The following is a 22,209-nucleotide window of genomic DNA, read 5'->3' as shown; positions in this document are numbered from 1 at the left end:
CGGTGCAGCGTCAGCCCCGGAGACCTGCCGGGTTCCTTCCTGCCCCCACTGGCGGCTCCATTCCCCCCTCTGCCCTGGGAACCCAAGTGTCCCAATGGATGCCCATAGGCTCCCTCCCTTTGCTCTGAGGCTGATGGCTGTCCCGCTGCCGGCCCATTTCGGTGCCACGTTGTCACCAGCAGAATTCCCATATGGCACCGGAATGCAGTGGCACTACTGCACAGCCCCTTTCCCTTGGGCGCCCCTGCCCTGCTCAATCCTGAAACACCCCCAGTAAATTCTGAGCTGCGTTCCCCAGCATTTCTGCCTTTTTCTTTCTTATCCCTCGTCCCAGCAAGAAGGGAGGGGTGGGTCAGCCATGCTTCTCCTCTCCGTGGTGGGATGGCAGTGACAAAGACATCGAAGTCCAGAGAAGGAGCAGCCCCTTTTCCCAGGTAACAGCAATAGGACGAGGGGTGATGGCCGCGTGTTGTTCCAGGGCAGGTGCAGGTTGGATATGAGGAACAGTTTATTCACCAAAAAATGGAGATACGGTGGCACGGGCTGCCCAGGGGGGCGGTGGGGTCACCATCTCTGGAGGTGTCCAAGAACCATGGAGAGGTGGCACTTAGGACATGGGCAGTGGGCACGGTGGAGGTGGGCTGGGGCTGCTCTGGGGATCTGAGAGTTGTCTTCCAGCCTTAGCGACTCTACGAATCTATGAGTGGGCATGGTGCGGGTGGGTTGATGGGCGGACTGGATGGTCTCGGATGTCTTCTCCAACCTTGATGATTCTGTGACCTGGATGGAAAGGGGAAGCGCCGCACATATCCCATCCACCGCCTTCAGAATGCCAACAGCCCTCCAGTGTCCATCTGTCTGCGATGTCCTGCGTAGGGACACGGATGGGAGCTCAGAGAACTCCCAAGGGCAAGGACTGGGGACTACAGACAGGAGAGGCGACGGGGCAGAGCAGCGCTCCTTGCTGCAGGACGTCTGTGTAAGTTCCAGGAGAGAATGAGAGGGTTTGTGGAGGGGAAATCCAGCGTGAAATTTTGAACATACAGAAACTGTGAGCAATTTGAGGGAACAGGATGCTTGCCCCGTCCTCAGAGCCTTTCCTGGGCTTCCACCCAGCCATATCTGCCCAAGGGAGGGGATGGCTGGAATGCGCTGTGGTCCAGCCCTGGCTGTGTGTGCCCACGCTCGCCCTGCCCTCGCCTGGAGGAGGTGATGCCACCGTGGAGGAACCAAGAAGGATCCATGCTCTGGGCTTCTGCTAACAGCTCCTATCAAGCAGTGCATCTGCGAGTGGAAAGGCTGCAACTGCTGCAACTGCTTATCTGTAGGGTATGAAACAAATCTCTGTCACTTTGTCACGTCAGGTTTTTCCTTTGTCACGTCAGGTTTTTCCTCGATGCTCTGTCTGCAGCAGTCTTTGCACGAGAATGGCAGCTTTTTTCTCAGGAAGGGCACTGGGGGCAGGAGGGAAGGCGCATTTCCCAGCAGCCAGCATCAGACCCATTTCGTCATCGCCGAAGGAAGGAACTGCCAGTTTGGGGCACGACCCCTCCTAAGGGCCAGTGGATGGGCAGCATCCCAAACCCGCATCCCTCCTCCCCACAGACCAGGGCCAAAGGCAGCCCTGCTATGGGCAGCATCCTTCTGAGTGCTCACAGGCCAGCTGGTGGAGGGGCACTGAGGCGTTGTTTAATGGGGAACAACCGCATCTGGAGTCAAGTCCAGTGGAGTCCAGTGGAGTCCAGACCAGTAGAGTCCACTTGAGTCAAGTCCACTGTTGTCGAGCTGTAGAGGCAAGCCTAGGAGTGCAGAACTGAGTTGAGCTGAGTTCAGTAGAGCCCAGCAGAGGAGAACAGAGTAATTCAGGTGGAAGGGTCACCAAGTCCAACTTGCTGATCACTTGAGGGCTAACCAAAACTTCAGGTATTCTATTGTGGGCATCGTCCAACAGCCACGAGGCATCGAGGGCTTTGCCAGGAAGCCTGATCCGTGTTTGAGCACCCAAGCTGGAAAGAATACATAGAAGGGAGTCTTTTTCCACGCACAGCAGAGCAGGGACCTCATGGCGCCAGCTGTGGTGTTGCTGTGCAGCTCCCTGCCCCCAGCCATAACCTACGTGGTGTTTTGGGGGCAGCTCCTCGGGCTCCGACAGCATCTACCAAGAAGAAGTAGGAAGGCCCTCCTGGCCTTCTTGGAGGTGGTACATCATGTAGAAGAAATCTTCATTTTGCAAGGCTCGTGATAACATCAAGAGATACAAAGAGTTGCAAAAACAACAACAACACGAGCTGCAAAGGAGGGCAGTGTGGCGGGGTGGGCACGCTCCATGCAGCCTCCAGCTCAGAGGCGGTGGGAAAACGCTGCCTCCGGGTCCAGGAGGGCTCCAGGTACCCCAAATCCACCCCAAATGGAGGGGGACCGTTGCCGAAAGCTGCCTGAATTCCCCTCCTCAGATTGCTGAGGTTTGCGCTTTGCATTGAGATTAATCAGATGAAGTGCGACCTCGGTGGTTTCCTGGAGTCTCGTCTCAGGGTATAAATCCTTCCTGAGAGCAGGAAGAGACCCCACTCACAGCCTCACCCCTGGGGCATCCTCGAGGCCATGCAGCACCCACAGAGACTCCTGCTGACCATCCTGCTGCTGGCGTGGCCTCTGGACACGGCTGGTGAGTAGAGAGGCTGTGGGGTGGGCTGAGGGGTCTGAGCCCCACATCCCCATCCCATCCCCACGTCCCCATCCACCCCTTCATCCTTGCAGGTCGCTCCTGGAGCCGGTTGGACCAGGACGGCCGGGCTGTGGCTCAATCCAGGCCATACATGGCTTATCTGCGGGGCAGGGATGGTGGGTTCTGCGGGGGCTTCCTGGTGGCCCCCGGGTGGGTGATGACGGCCGCGCAGTGCTTCAGGTGAGTTCTGGGACACCCAACCCAGGCGATGACTCCCAGGTAGGGGTGGGAGGGCTCTGCGTGGCCGAACGGGCAGGGAGAGGGGTTGTGGGGCCGGCACGAGGCCGTGGGTGAGGTTGTGGGACAGTATGGGGCGAGCTGCAGGAGATGGGGGCGGGCTGGAGCTCCGGTCCCGTGTCTGGAAAGCAAAACCAGCAGAACCAAAGCGCCCGCATCCCACAGCTCGATGGAAAGCGGCTGCCCCAACCCCACGGCGCTCCCTGCTCCCCCAGGGCAGCCCCTGCTGCAGGTGGACCCAATGAGCTCAGCCGAAGCTCCGGAGGCAGAAAACCCACACTGAGCCCAGCGATCTGCTCTGGGCAGGCTCTGCAGTAACGATCCACACTCCTATCAGCTTCCACCAAACCCAAACCGCGTCCCCAGGCCATCCCTTCTAATCGCACAGCTGATGACACCTCTGTGCTCCATCTCACAGCCACAGACCTCTGACCGTCATCCTCGGAGCCCGCGACATCCAGAGGAAAGAGGAAAGCTGGCAGGAGCTGCAGGTGCAGAAGTACCACTGCCACCCCAAGTACAGGAGGCGCGAGGAGGGGCACGACATCCTCCTGCTGGAGGTGCCACGGGCTGCGGCGGTGGAGCTGGGGGGTGGGAGGGGGACAGCCCTGGTCACGCCGCATCCAAAGGCAAAACACCCATTTCTGTGTTTTCTGCCACCCAGCTGAAAAGCAAAGCCATCGTGAACGACCGCGTGAGGCCCATCTCCTTCCCGAACACGAGGTTTCCTGGAGGGCTGATGTGCAGCGTCGCCGGGTGGGGGCACGGAGCCTCCAACGCTGCCCTCTGTGAGGCCAACGTCACCGTCAGCAAACAGCGGGACTGCCTCCCCATCTACCTCGGCCTCGCCGACCACGTCCTGTGTGCCAAGAGCAGCAGCAACGGGGTTCCTGACAAGGTTGGTGCGACGGGACCCCGGGGGGGGGGGGGGGCTGCTCTCAGTGCGTTCTGCAGGGCACGGAGAGATGCTCTGAGTCGCAGCAGTGGCTGTGCTGCTCCCAAACTGGGTTCTGCCCTTTGAAAGCTCCGTTCCCGTATCAGTTCTTTGCTGTTCCACCCTCCTCCCCTTCTTACAGAGCTATACTGGGTGTCCCCTCGTGTGCAACAACAGAGCCTACGGGATCTACTCCTACCCCTACCGGCAGCCCATGTCCTTCTACACAGACATCAGCCCCTACCTGCCCTGGATCAACCACGTCATGAAGTCCTGAGGTCGCAGCGATTGCTCTCACCCATGCGGTGCCCAATGCTCTCCTGCTGCCGCTTCCATCCTCCCCAGGGAAGCCCCCCTGGGATCCCCCTTCTGGTGTAGAGCCCCGTTTTGGGCTGCACACCCAAAGGAGGGGCTGCAGCTCTCAGGACCCAGCGAGCATCTCCTCCTCCCCGCTGTGTGACACCCGGCTGCTTTCATTCACCACCCATTTGTGACACCCTCCATCCTTTCCCTGCCTCGTTTCCCCCTCCTGCTGCAGCTCTGTTGTAGTAAAGACGTAAAACCAATAAAGAGCATCTGCTTTCAAGTCCTTTTCCCTGCTGTGACGTGGATCTGTGGCAGCCTTTGGCTCCAGCCCTGAGCAGCTCGGGGATGGGGGGGTTCCCCCCAGGCTGCACCCTGTGCCTTGTCCTCTCCTCGCCCTGCACTGCAGCAGAGGTGCTCAGGACGGCCCTCCCTGCTGCAGGGGCTCATTCATGCAGAGCTGCAAAGCACGCAGTGTGCATGCACTGCAATTCCCTCTGAGACACTCAGGGTGAGTTAAAGGGGCCCTGAGCCCCGGTGGGGCGGTGGGTGTCCCATCTGCAGCAGGGAGGGCAACCAGATGGCCTTCAGGGGTCCCTTCCAGCCCTCCCAAACCCAGCTCAGAACACCCTGGGGAGGAGGAGAGGCACACAGAGCAGTGATGCAGAGCAGTGCTGTGGGTTCCCCATGCACACAGTGCCCTCTTCGGGTGCTCACAGAAACTCAAAATGGCCGGGGTTGGAAGGGACCCCAAGGGCCGTGAATCTTCAACCCCCTGCAGGGCCACCAACCTCCCCATTTCACAGCAGCCCAGGCTGCCCAGGGCCCCATCCAACCCGGCCTTGAACACCTCCAGGGATGGACGGGGCATCACAGCCTCTCTGGGCAGCTGTTCAGCCCCTCACCGCTCTCACAGCACAGAACTTCCCCTGGCATCCAACCTCCATCTGCCCTCCCTCCATTCAAACCATTTCCCCTTGTCCTGCTGTCATCTCCCCTTGCACAGAGTTGATTCCCCTCCTGTTTGCAGGCTCCCTTTAGGCACTGCAGGCTGCACTGAGGTCACCCCCAGCCTTCTTTTCTCCATGCTGAACGAGCCCGGCTCCCTCAGCCTGTCTTTGTAGAGAGGTGCTGCAGCCCCTGCTCATCGCTGTGGCTCTCCTCTGAACCTCTCCAACAGCTCCCCATCTTTCTTGTGCTGGGGCTCCAGCCCTGGGCGCAGTGCTGCAGACGGGGCCTCACAAGAGCAGAGCAGAGCAGAGGGGGACGATCGCCTCCCTGTCCCTGCTGCCACCCCTCTGCTGATGGAGCCCAGGATCCCGTTTGCTTTCCAAGCTGCAATCACACCCTGCTGCCTCACGTTCAGCGTTTCACCCCTCAGGACCCCCAGGTTCCTCCCTGCAGGGCTGCAGTGCAAACACTGGCATTCCTCTCCAACGCGTTCTGAGCCCCTCAGCCCTGCACAGCTCCCAGGGACGCGGCTGAAGGAAGACGCTCACGAGCACCACGGCTTTTAGGAACAAAATTTATTCCAATTTCAAACAGAGAATTTATTTTTTCAGGAGAAAGATATGAAAATCCATTGCCATCAGATATTCCCGTAGTGAAGGGTTGGTGCCCAGCGGTCAGAGTTGGATCGTCCCAAGGAACAATCGCAGCCCTGGCCTGGAATGAGACACAGCGCGGAGCCTGAACAGAACCTGACGGCGGCGTCGTATTCAGGAGCTCCTCGACCCGACCCTCCTCCCCCCCACCCCAACACGACAACAACACATGCATTGCAAATGACAAGGTTTAAAAACAGCGGTCGATAGAGGAGGTTTTTTTTTGTGTGTGTGTGTGATTTTTTTTTTCTTTTCCTTTTTGTTTTTTGTTTTTTTTTTTCCTTTTTTTGTTTTATTTTTCCTTTTTTTTTTTTCCTTTTTTTTTTCTTCTTTTTTTGTCCCCCCCGATAGGATAAATGCTTCGATCGCCTTAAATCAAGGATCCTATAAGATACGAGTAGAACCAAATCATTTCCACCACGTTGGCACTTTGTAAAGAAGTCTCTGGCACTACTAAAGAAAAGGGGGGCATTGGCACAAACCATACTGGTAAGAAAGGGGCGCTGTGTTGCCTCCCAACCTCTGCTGGGCTCCATGCAGAGCAGCACCCAGCACCGCCCGCAGGGTCGGCTGCTTTTCGTCGTCGTCGTCGCTGCTGTCGGGATATCATTTCATTATTTCTGATATATATATATATATATATATAATATTTATTATTATTAAAAAAAAAAAAATTAAAACACAGGAAGGGAAAAAAAAAAAATAAAAATAAAAACCAAACTGAACCATACTCGAAGGCAATGCTGACGTTGGTAGGAAGCGATAAGAGAGCAAAGAACCCGGCTCTGGGGGGGGGGGGGGGATGGGGGTGGTCCTCAACTCATTGACTTCAAGTTTCCCTCCTGGAAATGGAGCCGCAGAGCTCCAGGAGCGTTTCCTGTTGTAGTGTGAACCCTGGGGGGGGGGGAATGGGAGCCTGGTGCTGCGCTGGGGACAGACAGCGCCTGGATGAGCGCGGAGGCGACCACGAGCGCCTGCCTGGGGGGGGGCGCCATCAAACGGCCCTTTTTTGGTGTAAAGATTTAAAAAAAAAAACAAAAACAAAACCCAAACAACCTACAGAAACCAAAGCAAAGAGATCAGCGTGCGGCTGGCTGACAGGCGGGGATCCCTCAGCCGACACAAGGGGCTGCAAAGCAGAACCCCTCCAAACAGCGGCCCTGGGCTGTAGTGTTGGAAAGCAAAGCACCCTGCTGTCTGCAAGGGAGACAAAAGAGCCCCGGACCCTGGGTGGCACCGACCTCCCTGGAGGCGTTCAGTGGGTTTGGACCCAATGCTGCCAGTGGGGATCGGAGCAGAAGCTTTTGCGACGGCTACAAGATGCAGAGGCAGAGCTGGGTCGGCTCCCCCCCCTTCCCTGCTAACGGTGTTTGTCCTCCAGGCCTCCAATCTCAGCACCTGGGACCCGGCCCCAAAGCGTCGCCTCCTGCTGAGCACAGCTTTGGCCCCTGGAACGCAGCACCTCCGTGCCACCTCCTGACCCCACGGCCATCAGCCCTCAGCACCGCGATCCCCCGGGAGCCTGCAGGGAGGATCCAGCCCTGCTCTGAACGGCAAACAAAGCGGCAGACGCCTGGGGAACGCACCAAGAGCAGGGAGCACACGGCTCCTCCAGGGCCTGCTGCTAAGAATCCCATCTCACAAAGGCTGCGAGCGCCAGCTCTGCTCCTTCCTAAAAACCAGGACTCCTAGAAGCCACCTGCAGCGCCGAGATGCAATGAGCAAGGCTTGTTTGCTGCTAGCTAAAGAACGAGAGGCCAGCACTGAGCAGCGCAGCGCCGCAGCCTGAGCCCCACGGCTCTGCCCCACGGATGGCGGGGGCTCTGCTCAACCAAAGGGAGCTGCTGCAGTGTGAGAGGGGACGAGGCGTGTGCGTGCAATAATTACACAGATAATTAAAAAAATAAGAGAAAGGGGGGGAAAAAATGAGCAGCGAGAGTCAGGCACTTCCCCAGGCTCAGCAGCTGCCGCTCCAGGAGCTCCCAGCCTTTGCGGCCCATGAGCAAAACACAGCTCTGTGCTGCCAGCGAGGCGCGGAGCATCGAGAACTTAAAAGTAAGATTGCAGTCTCCGTAACTTTTATGGTTGATAAGAGATAAAAAAAGAAGAAGTAACTCAGAAGATGCAAAGGATGGAAAAGCGATGGCTTGGCTCTTTTTTCTGGGTGCGTTTTGCCTTTTTTTGTGTGTGTGGTTTGGGATGGTGGGGTTTTTTTTTGCACAACAGTGGGAGAGCAGCTGTTGTTCCCCAATGTTTCATCACAGTGAAGCATGGAGCGCGTCCTGGGGAAGGGAAGGGGAAGCAAGCAGGATGAGCAGCTCACAGCCAGGGCGCCCTGCAGCACAAGGCAAAGGGAGCAGCAGCACTGCGTTCCACAGCCCCACAGCCCAGCGACTTCACGACCTGGGCTGGGAAGTGACTTTTGCTACAGACAGCATGGGAACGAAAAGGGGAAATAATTAAAAATAAAAACAGTGGCTAAGCAACAAAAAAAAAACAACAAACCAGACCGAACCAAAAAAGCTCGAGATGAGGCGGCCGCAGCTGCTTGGCAACGATTAAGAAGTGAGCAAGGTGCTGAAGGAATGAGGCGTATCCCCATCGACTGTGAGAGAGAAGCGGTCGGGTAGGAACAGAAATCAATGGGCTGCTCTGCGGACAGAGACAGGAGGCTGCAGCTCACAGCCAGCACTGCACAGCTCAGACAAATTGGCAATCATGACAGCATCCAAAATTAAAACATTGTGTTGGTTGGTTGTTTTTTTTTTGTTTTTTTTTTTTTCCTGTCATGTTTAAAATCACTCTTTCTTTCTTTTCTTTTTTTCTTTTTTTTTTTCCTCTCTTTTTTTTTTTCTTGTGGGTCTTTTCACCGCCGAGGGGTCAAACCAGGTTGTATTCCTTCAGGTTGAGCTGTAGGATGGTGTCCTTCACGGCCGCGAAGACGAAGCGGATGTTCTCCGTGTCCGTGGCACACGTGAAGTGGGAGTAGATGATTTTGTCACTGTCTGGATTCAAATCCACAAACATCTTGAGGATGAACTCGCGGGCTGCCTGCGCGTCCCTCTGCGGGCCTGCAGCAAACAAACAGCACTGAGCGGCTCGGTGCAGCAGCAGGGTGAGCCAGCAGAGCGCCGCGCTCCTCCTGCACCGCTAGAAAGAGGAAATCCCAAACACTCCTTGCATACAAACGTTGGGAACCCATGGGGTTGGGTTTTTTTTGCTCTGAAAGGAGCTGCTGTCCAGGGTTTGATGAGGCTGTGGATGCCCCAGACCTGCAGGCATTCAAGGCCAGGCTGGATGTGGCTCTGGGCAGCCTGGGCTGCTGGTTGGTGACCTGCCCACAGCAGGGGGTCGGAGTTGGATGAGCCTTGTGCTCCTTTGCAACCCAGGCCATTCTAGGATTCTATGATGATGCTAAGATTATGGGTCCTTACAGATCCCTATGGCACCCCATGGGTTCTCTGGGCAGCCTGGGCTGCTGGTTGGTGGCCCTGCACACAGCAGGGGTTGGAACTGATGAACCTTGTGCTCCTTTGCAACCCAGGCCATTCTGTGACTCTGACAGGCAGCAACGTGTCATTTCAGACTAAGCTCTGGAATAATCAGTCTACAACTGTTTACATGGGTAGACAGTGACAGGAGAAAGGGGGGTGGCTTTAAACTGAGGCAGGGGAGGTTTAGGTTGGATATTAGGTGGAAGTTTTTCCCCCAGAGGGTGGTGAGGCACTGGCACAGGTTGCCCAAGGAGGCTGTGGATGCCCCAGCCCTGCAGGCATTCAGGGCCAGGCTGGATGTGGCTCTGGGCAGCCTGGGCTGCTGGTTGGCGACCTGCACACAGCAGGGGTTGGAACTGATGAGCGTTGTGCTGCTTTGCAGCCCAGGCCGTTCTCTAACCCCACCTGTGCTGTGCTTGCTGGACAACAGCTGCCTGCAGTCACACACACCCATCTGGCAGTGAGCTGCACCTTTCTTTTTAATGTACAAATTAATCTCACACCCTCGAGGCTGTGTGTTATTAAACAAAGATCATCTTCAGCCAACTCCATCCTCACGGCCCCGTTGACTCAAAGAAGCCCAGAACTGCAACTCCTGCCTTTATTTACTGGGTGGTGCCGTCAGCTCCTAAGGAAAAGTCACCTCCTCTGAGTCACCGTGCTGATATTCCTGTCTCAGGATTGCTGTTCTCCCGTTCCCTGCAGCACAGAGCAGCTCTGGGAGGTGGTCTATGGGCTCCCTCCCACCCACAGCCACGCAGTGCTCCTGCAGCAGCCCTCAGGCAGATGAAAGGGGAGAGCACGTGGTGCTCCCTGCCTGTTCTGTGGGCTCCAGCTGCTGTGTTCTGTAAGAAAGCCGTGCTGTTTGACCCGTGCAATCGCAGATGTTCACAGATGCGAGCCCTGACGTTCACTGCTGATTTCAGACGCTCTCAGACAGCAGGGGGCATGAGACTCCCAGAGTGGGAGGACAAACCGTAAGGAGGGATTTCATTTGTCATTTCAAAGCAGCAAAGTGGTTGGTTTGCCAAACTGCAGCTCTTCCTTCCGTGCACTTGCTGAAGATGCATAACAACAGGCAGCACATGACAGCACGGAGAGGAGCTGCTGCCTGATCTCATTCCCCACCGCATTTCATTGCTTGCAGCCCTGGGCTGCTGTGTTACCACACAGCTCTGAATGCACTCAGCTGCAGGGCTGGAAGGGCAGCGTGATTCTGGCTGAGGGATTCTGCTTCAGATGAGACTTCCTCTGTTCCACACAGGTGTCACCATTCCACAACCCAGGGGCTCAACAAGAACTGAACGCTACCTGAGCTCATTCAGCATCAGTGTGAGCAGCTCAGCTGTCTGACCAGTCAGGCTCTCAAAGCCAAGCCTGAAATTTCCTCTTGCTTAGAGCATTAAAACACCCAGCACACTGCTGCATTGCCACACATGGAAAAAACAGATCATGTGCACAAGAACCCGGGTAAGAAAGTCAGACTCCACGCATTTTAAAGTGTTAAATGACTGCCTGGGGGAAATCTTTTCTATCTCATCCTGCAGGAAAGGTTCATTATTTGCTCAAATTCCTGTTAGCCAAGTAAGATCAGGGCATTTTCATGGCAGTTTCTCATTGCAGGAGGTTTCCCCTTTGAAATTAAAGAGTTGTTCCTTCAATCTCTAAGAGAATCCAACCAAACCATCCCCTCCCCTCCTCCCAAACACAGAGCGTTTCCCCATAGAAAACACTCACCATCAAACTCTGGGAAATAGTCAACGAGATGGGAATAGAGGATCTTGTCTTCCAACAGATCCTTCTTGTTCAGGAAGAGGATAACTGATGAGTTTTGGAACCAGGGATAAGTGATGATGGTTCGGAAGAGGGCTTTACTCTCTTCCATCCGGTTCTGAAACAAGAAAGCAGTTCATCAAGGTGAGGATCACGGCGCCCTTCTGCTGCCTGCACACAGAACCCTTCGGTCCCAGCTAAGTGCTGCCTCACTTGGAGCAGCTAAACAGAAAGAAAATGCAAAGTCTGATGAACTCCAGCCTCATTTGATCAACAAACCATGAATATCAGAGACTTCTGTAAGTCACTTCACACCTTGCAGCCACGTAAGGGCTGCTGTGTGAGCTGCTGCACGTCTTCACCTCTGTGAAACAATGCCCACTTTCACCTCCTGGCATTATTTCTGAGCTATGAGCAGGTGTCAAAATGGAGGACTGCCAATTCAGAGCCCAGCAGCCACAACAACAAAGGGATTTGAGCGAGGAAAAGAGGGAAGCAGGAACAGGGAATTCTCAGAGCATCCCCTCAAGTTGCACGGCGCCTTCTGAGGCGCACAGGGCTCAGCAGTTTCAGGGCAGTTCCCCATCAGTTGAGAAGCACAGGCAGTGAGGCCACACGGTGCATCCCCTGCTCTCAGTGACACCGCGAGGCTCTGAGGCTCACGTTCTGCTCACAGTAGGAAGAGCTGAAGGCCAGCTATTCTTCCTGGCACAGCGCTTTGTTACCAGCCTCCCAGCAGGCAAACAGACATCCTTCCTTCCCCAGCACCCCCTGCAAGGCTCCTCCCTTTGGCTTACCTCATTATCAGACTCCACCAGAACTTGGTCGTATTCACTAAGTGCTACTAAAAACATGATGGAAGTCACATTTTCAAAGCAATGGATCCACTTCCTCCGTTCTGATCTCTGACCTCCAACATCCACCATTCTGTGGAAGAGAAGAACACAGGAACAGCTGCACTTCTCCACCTGAAGGCAGAGGTCAAATGCAAAGAGCACAAATGCCACTCTAATGCCACTCTACCATACGGATAAGGCAGCGTGGGGACACCACCACGTTGGTGTTGTATTTGCTAACAAAGCCATCAGGTTCACCAAATTCCCCATTTCAGACATACATGAAGCACAAGAGATGGCCACGAGAGTGCAGCATCACAGTCAGAACCCAAACATCACCACTGCCTTTTTAGTGGCACTTTGGTTTGTTAAGCAGCCGTCCTTCAGAACTCTGCTCTGCCCAACCAAAACCTATTTTCTGTTTCCTGTCAAAGCACCTCTTGCCTCTGAACTCCTCACACAGAATGCTTTGGAAACAAAACCTCCTTACCACACGCTCTGCAGCAGTGACACAGCCTGGCTCCTCAGCTCTGAGCCCCACCTGTGCAGCCATGCTGCAGTTACTTGGTGAGACCTGAAGCTCAGCACAACGGCTCCAATCCCCACAGCTCTGCTAAAAACCCACGGCCATCCCACGGGGGACCAAACCAGAGAGAGTAATTTTGGTACATCTGTAATTGAAGGGATTCAGAGATGGGATGCAGGCTTCTTTAATTCCTCTTTTGTAATGGCAGCGCTGTGCTGGAGATGGGAAGCGGCAGCAGAGAAGCAGAGAGGAAAATTGCTTTTGCATGTCACTGTGCCCTCATATGCCATGCTCATTTCCTGGCTTAACCACATATTGCTGCTGCAGCAGAGGCAGCAAGCTTTGAGGGCACAGAAAACCATCTCTGAGGGCATCACAGCCAGGAGGAAGGCTCTTTTCAAAGGAGGAGCAAACAGCCAAAGCTGCTCGAGCAACCTGAAAGGTAAACCCATCTCAAGTGCCACCCACAGCACAGCCCCCCTCCACTGGCTGGGGCCAACAGCAGCTCAGCACAGCCCTACCAGCTTCCAATTCAGCAGGTCCTGCTTGCTGACGGTCCAAGCTTCCTCTTGGAGCTTTATTTAAGATAAAACACGGCACCATCCCCTGCCAGCACATCCCTCACAACATCGCAGCACAAACAGGCACCCGTTTCAGCCCCGCCGCTGGCCTCGAAAAGCAACGCAGAACCCAAAACTGAATCCCTCTCCTCTCAGTTCAGCTGTAACACGAACACACCCTCAGTACCTGAAGATGATATTCTCTAGGTCAAAGGGGTACTCTATGATCCCAGTCGTAGGAACTCGAACCCGTAGCACATCTTGCTGAGTTGGTAGATATCCTGGGGTGGCGATACGATCCACGTCGCTCAGATAGCTGCAGCAAACACGAAAACAAGCAGCACTGCCTCAGCTCACAGCAGAAACATACAGCTTTAAACACTGCCACTGCCCCCCAGCCGAGAGTCAGGTACTGGAGGGATCCGAAACGCGACATGGAGGGCACCCCAATGTGTCTTTGGGAAGCAGGAATTTGGGAGCCATCCCCCTTGGAGGGTGGAAGAGGCATTAAGGGTGGATCTGTCAGCTCTGTGTAAAAGGCAGCTTTGCTACAGAGAGGCTTTAATACAGGGGATGCCTCTGTTTCAGCATTGGGATTCACCCGAGGTTTTCTGTCACGGTCTGTGTTAACAGCCAGAGGTGGAACAGTGCTCATTTCTCTGCACTCAGATTTTGTTGGTCTATAAGTTAAATATCTACGCACAACAACAAGGCCAGAGGGCCAATGGGAAGAGAAAATCAGCCATGTTTCGCTGCCCAAGAGCCACAGACACCAAGAAGAGATTCCACCCTCACCTGTACCTACAAGCAGATGTGAGAGCACCTCCATCAGTCACCAGAACACCTCAAAGCCACGCGAGAAGGAAGGAAAGAATCTGGGAAGGAGCCTCCAGATCTGAACCTGTCCCCAAAGAAACAGAGCCTCCCCTCCTCCTGCAAAGCTCCAGGCCTCTCTGTGGCCAGGTTAACACTTACAGCTACCCAGTGTTCCTCCATCTGAACTTTGCCCAAGGACACTTTGGGCTGACAGAGGCAACCTGTTGGCTTACAGGTTTTACCCCAACACATGTAGCTTGTCTAAAGCTCTACCAAGACTCACCTACCCCAATGAAAACAATATGTATTAAATATGTAATGGAATCCACTGCAGCATTCTTAACCTCTGAAACAAACTCTGCAACTCAAGAAGTAAGAAACTGGGCAGCTCCTGTTTGTTAGAGCATCGCCACCGCGTGCTGCTGAGCACAACTTACTATTTAGCTGAATCAGAAAGTTGGTATTCTCTTCTTCTGTCATAACACTCCTGTATTCCAGGGTCGTTCCACAAGGTTTTAATTGCACTTACGTAGGGCTGCTCAAACGTCATGACCTTTTCTACATCCACCTCCCGGATCAGGACTGCGTTGGCCTGAAGATGGAAGAGCAAAAAAAGAAATCCCAGCAAAGTAACTCCGGGTGAAATGAAGCTCTTCCTTCCGACTTCGAGGATCCAAATGCTGCAGTTCAGTGCAAAGAGCAGCAAACAGTGATAAATCACACAGCTGAGACACCACGGCTCCATTTTGCCCAGAGTTACATTGAGAAATGAAAGTTCTGCATGCTCGTTTCACAGCAGCTCCCAAGGCCCACTGTGAAGGAGCCCAGACGCCCAACTGCAGCAGAGGTGAAGCTGCAGAACCTCTCTGAAGGCACAAAGGACATCCAGCCCCACCAACAGCTCACCACCACCAGCTCTGTGCTGCCGTGTGACAGAACACATTGAACATGGCCCTACTTTGGGATATTACACCGTGCGTTCGATGCTAGGAAACCTAATTCCTCGGTGCACCCTCAACACGGCCCCCCCTCCCCTAAATAACTGCAATGTTTGATCAGGTTTGAGTGGAAGAGATTATCTCTAGAGGCAAGAGAGGCAAAGGCAAAGCACAGAGCTGCGATTCAAACAGAGGGTGAGAGCACAACCCCTCGAGAAAGGCAGCACCTTTGGTCAGTGCTTATCACACAGGCTGACAGCTTGCAGGAGCGGTGATCAAAGCCTTCAGGTGTGACAACAAGCCAGCCAAAGGAAAGAAAGCACAGGCAACAACACTCAGTGCTTTAAATAAGCACACAGAGCCTCTTTTGTATCGAGTTCCAATTCCTTGCTCTCCCATTTGCCACACAGAGCAGCGTGCCAACGACCCTGAGCAAGGTAAGGATCCCTTCCTCCAGTGGGAAGTTGCTCCAGCCCTCAACCAAAGGCAGCAAATGGAGTCAGAGGTCAACAGAACGCCATAAACAGCTGTTCTTAAGCACATAAAAAGAAAAGAAATAACACAGGGAAGAGTTCAGGGAGGTTGGGATCACAACGCAGAAGGGCCCAAGCAAACAGAAACCTGGGAGCCAAACGCCACTTTCCCCACTCTGGGATTTGCATTCAGGGCCTGCATCTTGCCTCCCCAGCACCTCTTGCAACCTCTTGCAGCCTTTGGATAAGACAGAGTTAAAACCAGAGCCTGACAGGGAGAACAAAGTCAGATGTTGCATCCCCACTGCCTTAAAACATGCAGAAACTCTGAGAAACTTACCTTGTTCTGTTCATATTTGTACAGAATCTTCAGGGTTTCCATGGCCCTGATCATGGACTGCATGGCAGTGAAGATGTTTTGATATACCAGCTTGGTAAAACCTTTTTTGTCCTCTTCAGAGTAGCCTGAGCCATGAATGATACGCATTTGCTTAATGAACGTGCTCTTTCCACTCTCCCCAGTGCCTGCAGGATGCAAGAGAGAGCATTAGTGGCCACGGCAAGCAAGGCTTGGGACAGAGAACAGCATGCTTGCATCCCAGCACGCCTCCAACCCTTGCTGCTGTACCCAAGTGCTCACCATCCATCCCAGCGCCACCCCGCAGCTCCAGCCCGGCAGCACAGGGTGGACATCTTGTCCTCTGCTGCAGCCTTCTGAAACAAGGCTGCTCCTTCTCCCAAATCTCACGTTACAGCCACTCCCCCAGGCGCCGCGTCAAAAGGCGCCGTCACACCTGAGCTGCTCCCAGCTACACCACGAGATGCTCCAACCGCCTCCAACCGCGGCCGTGCAGCACGGAGGGCTGCTTCCCTTCCAGCCCACGCACCGTCGGTGGGGAAGAGTGGGAAGCAGCAGGAAAATCAGCCCTCGGGGACTGCAGAGCTCGAGGAATGGCTCATCTGTCTGCCACCACGATGCAGTCAGAGCATCTGCCTGGAAACTGCAAGCAGCACGAGATGAAGCGGCGTCTGCTCCTCGAGACTGAAATGGAGAATCCTCACTGCTGAGGTGCAATATTCTGCATTCCAGGGCTGCATTCTGGGACAGCACTCTGCAATTGCATTCTGCACTCTGGGACTGCATTCTGGGGCTGCACCCTGGGGTTGCGTTGCAGGGTCGCTTTCTGCACTCTGGGGCTGCGTTCTGAACTCTGGGCTTTGCACTGTGGGGTTGCATCCTGCCCTCCAGGATCTGCACTCTGGGGCTGCAAACTGCACTCTGCAACTGCATGCTGCACTTTGGGACTGCACTCTGGAGTTGCATTCTGCACTCCAGCACTGTACTCTGGGCTTTGAATTCTGCACTCTGCGATTGCACTCTGCTAATTGCATTCTACACTCCAGGTTTGCATTCAGGGCTTTGCATTCTGGACTTTCGGCTTGCATTTTGCCCTCCAGGATTTGCACTGTGGGGCTGCAAACTGCACTCTGCAATTGCATTCTGCGCTGTGGGACTGCATTCTGCACTCAGGATTGTACTCTGGGTCTGCCCTCTGCACTCTGTGATTGCGCTCTGCAATTGCATTCTGGGGCTGCAAACTGCACTTCTTCGATTGCATTCTGCACTCCAGGATTGTGCTCTGGGTTTTGCAATCTGTACTCTGAGACTGCAATTCTGGGGCTGCGCTCTGGGATTGCACTCTAGGGTTGCATTCTGCACTCTGGGATTTGCATTCAGGGCCTGCATCCTGCCTCCCCAGCACTCAAGAAACCTCTTGCAACCTTTGGATAAGACAGAGTTAAAACCAGAGCCTGACAGGGAGAACAAAGTCAGATGTTGCTCACAGCAGCGCTCTGCCCAGCTCCCCAGCAGCCTGCTGGTTCCTTATTGCACACATTTTAGTGCCAGGTCCTAAGAGCAGACGGGGGGGGCAGCACAGCAGCAGTGGCTGCAGGCCCTGGTTGCACACCTGCAGCCGCAGGGCAGCTCCAAGCACTCCCATGTTTGTGTCCCCACTGGTGAAGTCAGGAAAGCCAACAGCTTACATAAGAAGACATTGGGAAGTTGAAAGGAAAAAAACGTCAGCAGGTGAAGCGCTGTGAGTCCTGATGCAAGCTTGTTTTGCTCACTGGGTGTTATGGGAAGTGCCCAGTGAGTTCCACCCCACACAGACACCGTGTGCTCGGGGGAAGGGACACACAGGTAACAAAAACCTGGCTGTGCTGCATGGACTGGATCCCACAGCCTGAGCACAAAGCCAAAGGCACGGAGCAGCAGCGTGCAGCACCAACATCCACCTTCCGAAAGCAGCCATCCCATGCAGGATGCCAAATCCAAAGAGACAGCTTCTTTAACTGCCCCCCCCCCCCAATTAACAGCCACCTCATTAACAGCCACCCTTTGGATCTCCAGCTGCAAATGCACACAGATGCCAGCACAGCCCTCGCTCTCACCCCAGCCCAAGCAGAGCTGGCTGCACCAAAGCACATTTCACCCACTGCAGCCACCGATCACCAACACATCCCCAATTACTCACTCTCCCAGCACCAGGCTAAGAAGGCAAACAAATAAATAAGCCCAAATAAAAAGCAGCCAGCTTATAAATAGAAGCGGAGTGTTTAAAATAAACAGGCGAACTCTCCCCCATCTCCACCAACAGACCGAGTTGCGTGTTGGTTTTTTGTTAGAAATTAACATCACAAACACCGTGCAGCAGCAGCGGCTCCATCTCAAACGGAAAGCAAACAGAGGAGAAGGGGGGAGGAACTGGAAACCGAAATATTGTGTGGTTAGGTGTGCTGTGGTGAGAAAGACTTCCTCGCCTCTCACCGCAGCGACCAGAAGGGAGGAAAGGAAAAGCGTTCTGATAGTGAAAACATGAAGCAAACCTCAGCGGTGTTCACCTGCTCCAGAGCCGCGCTGCCGGCACGCAGAGCCTTCCTGCTGCTCCATCACTGCCTGCCTTAATGTTATTACGTGGGGTTTTTTGTTGGTTTTGGGTTTTTTTTCTTTTGGGGGGGGGTTGGTTTCGGTTTTTAAAGCTGCCTCCTGCTTTTGTGTGGGCCATCAATAACGCAGAGCATCACAGAAAAACGTCACCAGCTCCCAGCGGCGCCGCCTCCTGCATGGCATGAGGGCAGAAAAACCCTTTTGGGATGGCAGCGCACAAAGCGAGGAGCTGAACTCAACGCGCCTCCTGCCAACACGTGGGAGCAGCACGGCTCCCCATCCATCACCAGTGCCCCCCAGGGACCCCGCAGGTAAATCCAACCAGCGTTACCCCAGTGCTCAATGCTGAGCGATGCCAGGGCGATTTTTGTACGGTGTTTTCTCCCCCCATCGCCACCCCAGTAATAAAACGAAAAGGCCAAGGATGAGCAACGTGCAACATGTTGAAATAAAAACCTCTCGTTGCTGGGTTAAGCACTGAACAGCAGTGATTCCTCGCTGCGATAGGATCCAACAGCTGCCATCGAGAAGAAAAACCATCACTGCTTCTGCAACTCCTCCCATATCCAAAGCCTTCTCAAATGGTGTGGGAAAAGCCCTCTCCATGATATCAGCGCATGGAAGACCTCCAACCTCACCCCAAGACAGCAGAAATCCCCGCCAGCAGATCTCCTTAATGGAGACAGAGCGCAACAGTGTGAGGTGGGTGATGTGCAGAGCTGCACCCCCTGAAAGCAAACCCCACAAAGCTTCACCCCCCCAACCACACTGTAAACCCTGTTGTTACTGGGGGAGCAAAACCCCCCTGTCGCCTTGGGGAGGTTTTGGTTGGTTGGTTTGTTTGCAAATGTTGCTTCAGGCAAAGAAAAAAGATATGTGTATATATATATATATATATATATATATATATATAAAGGTTTCTTGAGCATCTTCCATTTCTTTTCTGAAGTGTGATCTTTAGATCCAGTGGGATCATCTTAACCCAGATCAGCCTATAGCTCCAACCTATTTTGAAACAACTGCTTTAAGGAAGCGTGGCAGCGCCAGGCCGTCCTCCGCCATAAGAACTGACCCCGAGCCTCCAGAACGCCCAGCTCAGCACCCAAAGCAATGCCCGCCCTGCAGCACCCTCTGTGCACCAACACACCCCGAGGACGGGCCCTCGCCGAGCCAACACCAAGCTCTGTGTTTGCTTTGCCACAGTGATGCACCTCAGCCTCCACCTGCGCCTCGCCGCAGACCCGGAGCGAACATCAACCCTCAGATTCACTTTCCTGTTTCCCACCCCTGTTGGAAGCAGGGCAGCGTTCCAGCAGCAGAACAGACACAGACACACGCGTGGGGATGGTGCCCAAATAGAACCACCACCAGCACCTCCTCTGGGGCTCCAGCATCGCTCTCTGCCCCGGAGGAATGGCTGAGAGCCGATCGGATGCTCCTGCAGTCGCTCACCTACAGACCTCACCCTCAGCACACGGCCATTTCCTCCTCGCACTCTGCTCTGTGAACCCGTGGGTTTGCTGCCAGCCCCCACAGGGCACCTGCCCTCCCTCGAGGCAGCCCCCCGTGGCCCTGCATTCCCCCACAGCCCATCATTCACATGCATGCAGTGGCAGCCCTATCCCCCCATTCCCTATCCCCTGCCCCTCACTCCTTATCCCCTATTCCTTATTCCCTGCCCCCCACCCCCCATTCCTTATCCTCTATTCCTTATTCCCTGCCCCCCACCCCCCATTCCTTATCCCCCATCCCTTATTCACAGAATTGCAAGGGTTGGAAGAGACCTCAAGAGATCGCTGAGCCCAACCCCCTGCTACAGCAGGTGCCCCACAATAGGCTGCACACTGGCCATCCAGATGGGACTTGAACATCTCCACAGGAGACCATTCCCTATCTCCTATCCCCCATTCCTTATCCTCTATCCCCTGTTCCTTATCTCCTACTCCCTGTTCTCCATTCCCTATCCCCTATTTCTTATCCCTATCCTTTATCTCCTATCCCCTCACTCCCTGCCCCCCATCCCTATTCCTTATCCCTTATCCCCTATTTCCCATTTCCTATCCCCCATTCACCATCCCTTAACTTCTATCCCATTCCCCATCCCCTGTTCCCTATCCCTGTCTCCTATCCCTTATTCTCTATTCCCTCTATCCTGCACTCTCTATCCCCTATTCCCTATCCCCTATCTCCCATTCCTTATCCCCTATCACCATTCTCCATCCCATCCCCACTCCTTATTCCCCATCCCCTATTCCTTAACCCCCACCCCCATTCCAATTCCTTATCTCCATTCTCTAACCCCACTCATTATCCCCTATGCCCCATCCCCTTAACCCCTATCCCCTGTTCCCCACTCCCTACCCCCTATTCCTTATCCCTGTCTCCTATGCCCCATTCCCCATCCCCTATTCCTTATCCCCTATCACCACTCTCAATCCCCATTTCCCTTTCTCTATCCCTTATCCCATTCCCCATCCTGTTTCATATCCCCTATTCCCTATCCCCCATCCTGTTCCACATCCCCCATTCCCCATCCCCATTCCTTACCCGCTATCACTGTTCTCCATCCCCATTCCCCATCCCTATCCCATTCCCCATTCCCTATCCTCCATCTCCTGTTCCATATCCCTTATCCTCTATCCCCACTCCTTATCCCCATCAATGTTCTCCATCCCTATTCCCTGTTCCCTATCCCCTATTCTTTAACCCCATCCCTATTCCTTATCCCCTATTATCACTGTTCTCCATCCCCATTCCCCATCCCATATCCCTTATGCTCCATCCTCACTCTTTATCCCCCATTCCTTATCCTCTATCACTGTTCTCCATCCCCATCTCCTATTCCCCATCCCTTGTTCCTTACCCCCATTTCCCATCCCCTATTCCTTAATCCCTATCCCATATCCTCAGTTCCCATTCCCCATCCCCTATCCCTCATCTGTTCCATACCCTTTATCCCCCATTCCTTATCCCCTATCCCCCATTGCCCATCCCCTGTTCCGTGTCCCCCATTCCCCATCCCCACTCCTTATCCCCTATCAGTGTTCTCCACCCCCACTGCTCATCCCATGTTCCCTATCCCTATCTCCCATCCCCACTCCTTATCCCCCACCCCTGTTCTCCATCTCCATTCCCTATTCCCTAACTCCTACCCCATATCCCCCATTTCCCATCCCTTATCCCCCATTCCCTACCCCCATCATCTCTGTTCTCCATCCCCATTCCCTATCCCTTACCCTCTATCCCCACTGCCCACCCCCGTTCCTTAACCCCATCTCATATCCCTATCCCACAGCCCTATCTGCACTCCTTATCCCCCATTCCTTATCCCGCATTACCCCCGTTCTCCACCCCCATTCCCATGCCGTATCCCCCACTGCCCATGCCCTGTTCCTTATCCCCATCCCCATTTCCTCCTCCTACCGACACCCGTTATTCCCCCATTATTCCCCCACTCTCACACAAAGCCCTGCCCTCCCCCCGCCCCGCCCGCCGCCCCTCACCCAACAGCAGCAGTTTCAGCTCTCGCCGTGCGTCGCGTTTGTCCCTCCGCAGCTGCTTTTCGATCTCGGCGTTGATTCGTTTCGACTCTTTCACCTCGTCGCTCAGGCAACAAGCCATCATGGACTCCAGAGTCATGGTCCCGACGCCGCCGGGACGCTCCGGTCCTCCCGGCGCAGATCACCGCTCTCCTCCGCACGGCCGGGACCCCCCGGCCCGGCCCGGCCCGGCCCCGCCGCCCCTTCCCCTCCCGGCCCTCCCCACCCTCCCCTCCCCGGCGTCCGCCCGGCCCGGCCCGGCCTCGACCCGACCCCAGCGGCCGGGCCCAGCAGCAGCAGCGCCGCCGCCGGCACTCAGCGCGCTGCCCCCGCCCGGCCGCGCCGCCCGCCGCTCCCTCCTCGCGCGGCCCCGCCGAGCCAGCGAGCAGCCGGCGCAACCCAACCCACTGCCGCCGAAAACAAGCACTGACCGACGGCCCGCGCGCCCAATGGGAGAGCGCGTCGCGCCGAAGGGCGGGGCTTCCCCACCGAGGGGGCGGG

General features: G+C 54.8%; 2 protein-coding genes across 2 annotated transcripts; one reads left to right on the top strand and one right to left on the bottom strand.

Annotated features, from left to right (window-relative positions):
* Positions 1-2,601: 2,601 nt before the first annotated feature.
* LOC306955560 (granzyme G-like) lies at positions 2,602-4,173 on the top strand (the record flags this gene model as incomplete). Its single annotated transcript, XM_079546872.1, has 5 exons — positions 2,602-2,665; positions 2,758-2,905; positions 3,381-3,522; positions 3,627-3,860; positions 4,039-4,173. 5 exons carry the CDS (start codon positions 2,602-2,604, stop codon positions 4,171-4,173), a joined length of 723 nt encoding a protein of 240 aa, XP_079402998.1.
* Positions 4,174-8,634: 4,461 nt separating this feature from the next.
* On the bottom strand, positions 8,635-21,808 carry GNA11 (G protein subunit alpha 11; the record flags this gene model as incomplete). The annotated part of the gene is made up of 7 exons (XM_079546951.1): positions 8,635-8,874; positions 11,035-11,188; positions 11,868-11,997; positions 13,180-13,308; positions 14,246-14,400; positions 15,560-15,744; positions 21,673-21,808. The coding sequence occupies 7 exons, from the start codon at positions 21,806-21,808 to the stop codon at positions 8,684-8,686; spliced, it is 1,080 nt and encodes a 359-aa protein (XP_079403077.1). The 3' UTR covers positions 8,635-8,683.
* Positions 21,809-22,209: the final 401 nt, after the last annotated feature.

Source organism: Tetrao urogallus, assembly GCF_951394365.1.
Source record: "Tetrao urogallus genome assembly, chromosome: 25".
Lineage (NCBI taxonomy): Eukaryota > Metazoa > Chordata > Aves > Galliformes > Phasianidae > Tetrao > Tetrao urogallus.
The sequence above is the reverse complement of the archived record's forward strand: the minus strand, read 5'-3'. Positions and strand labels throughout refer to the sequence as shown.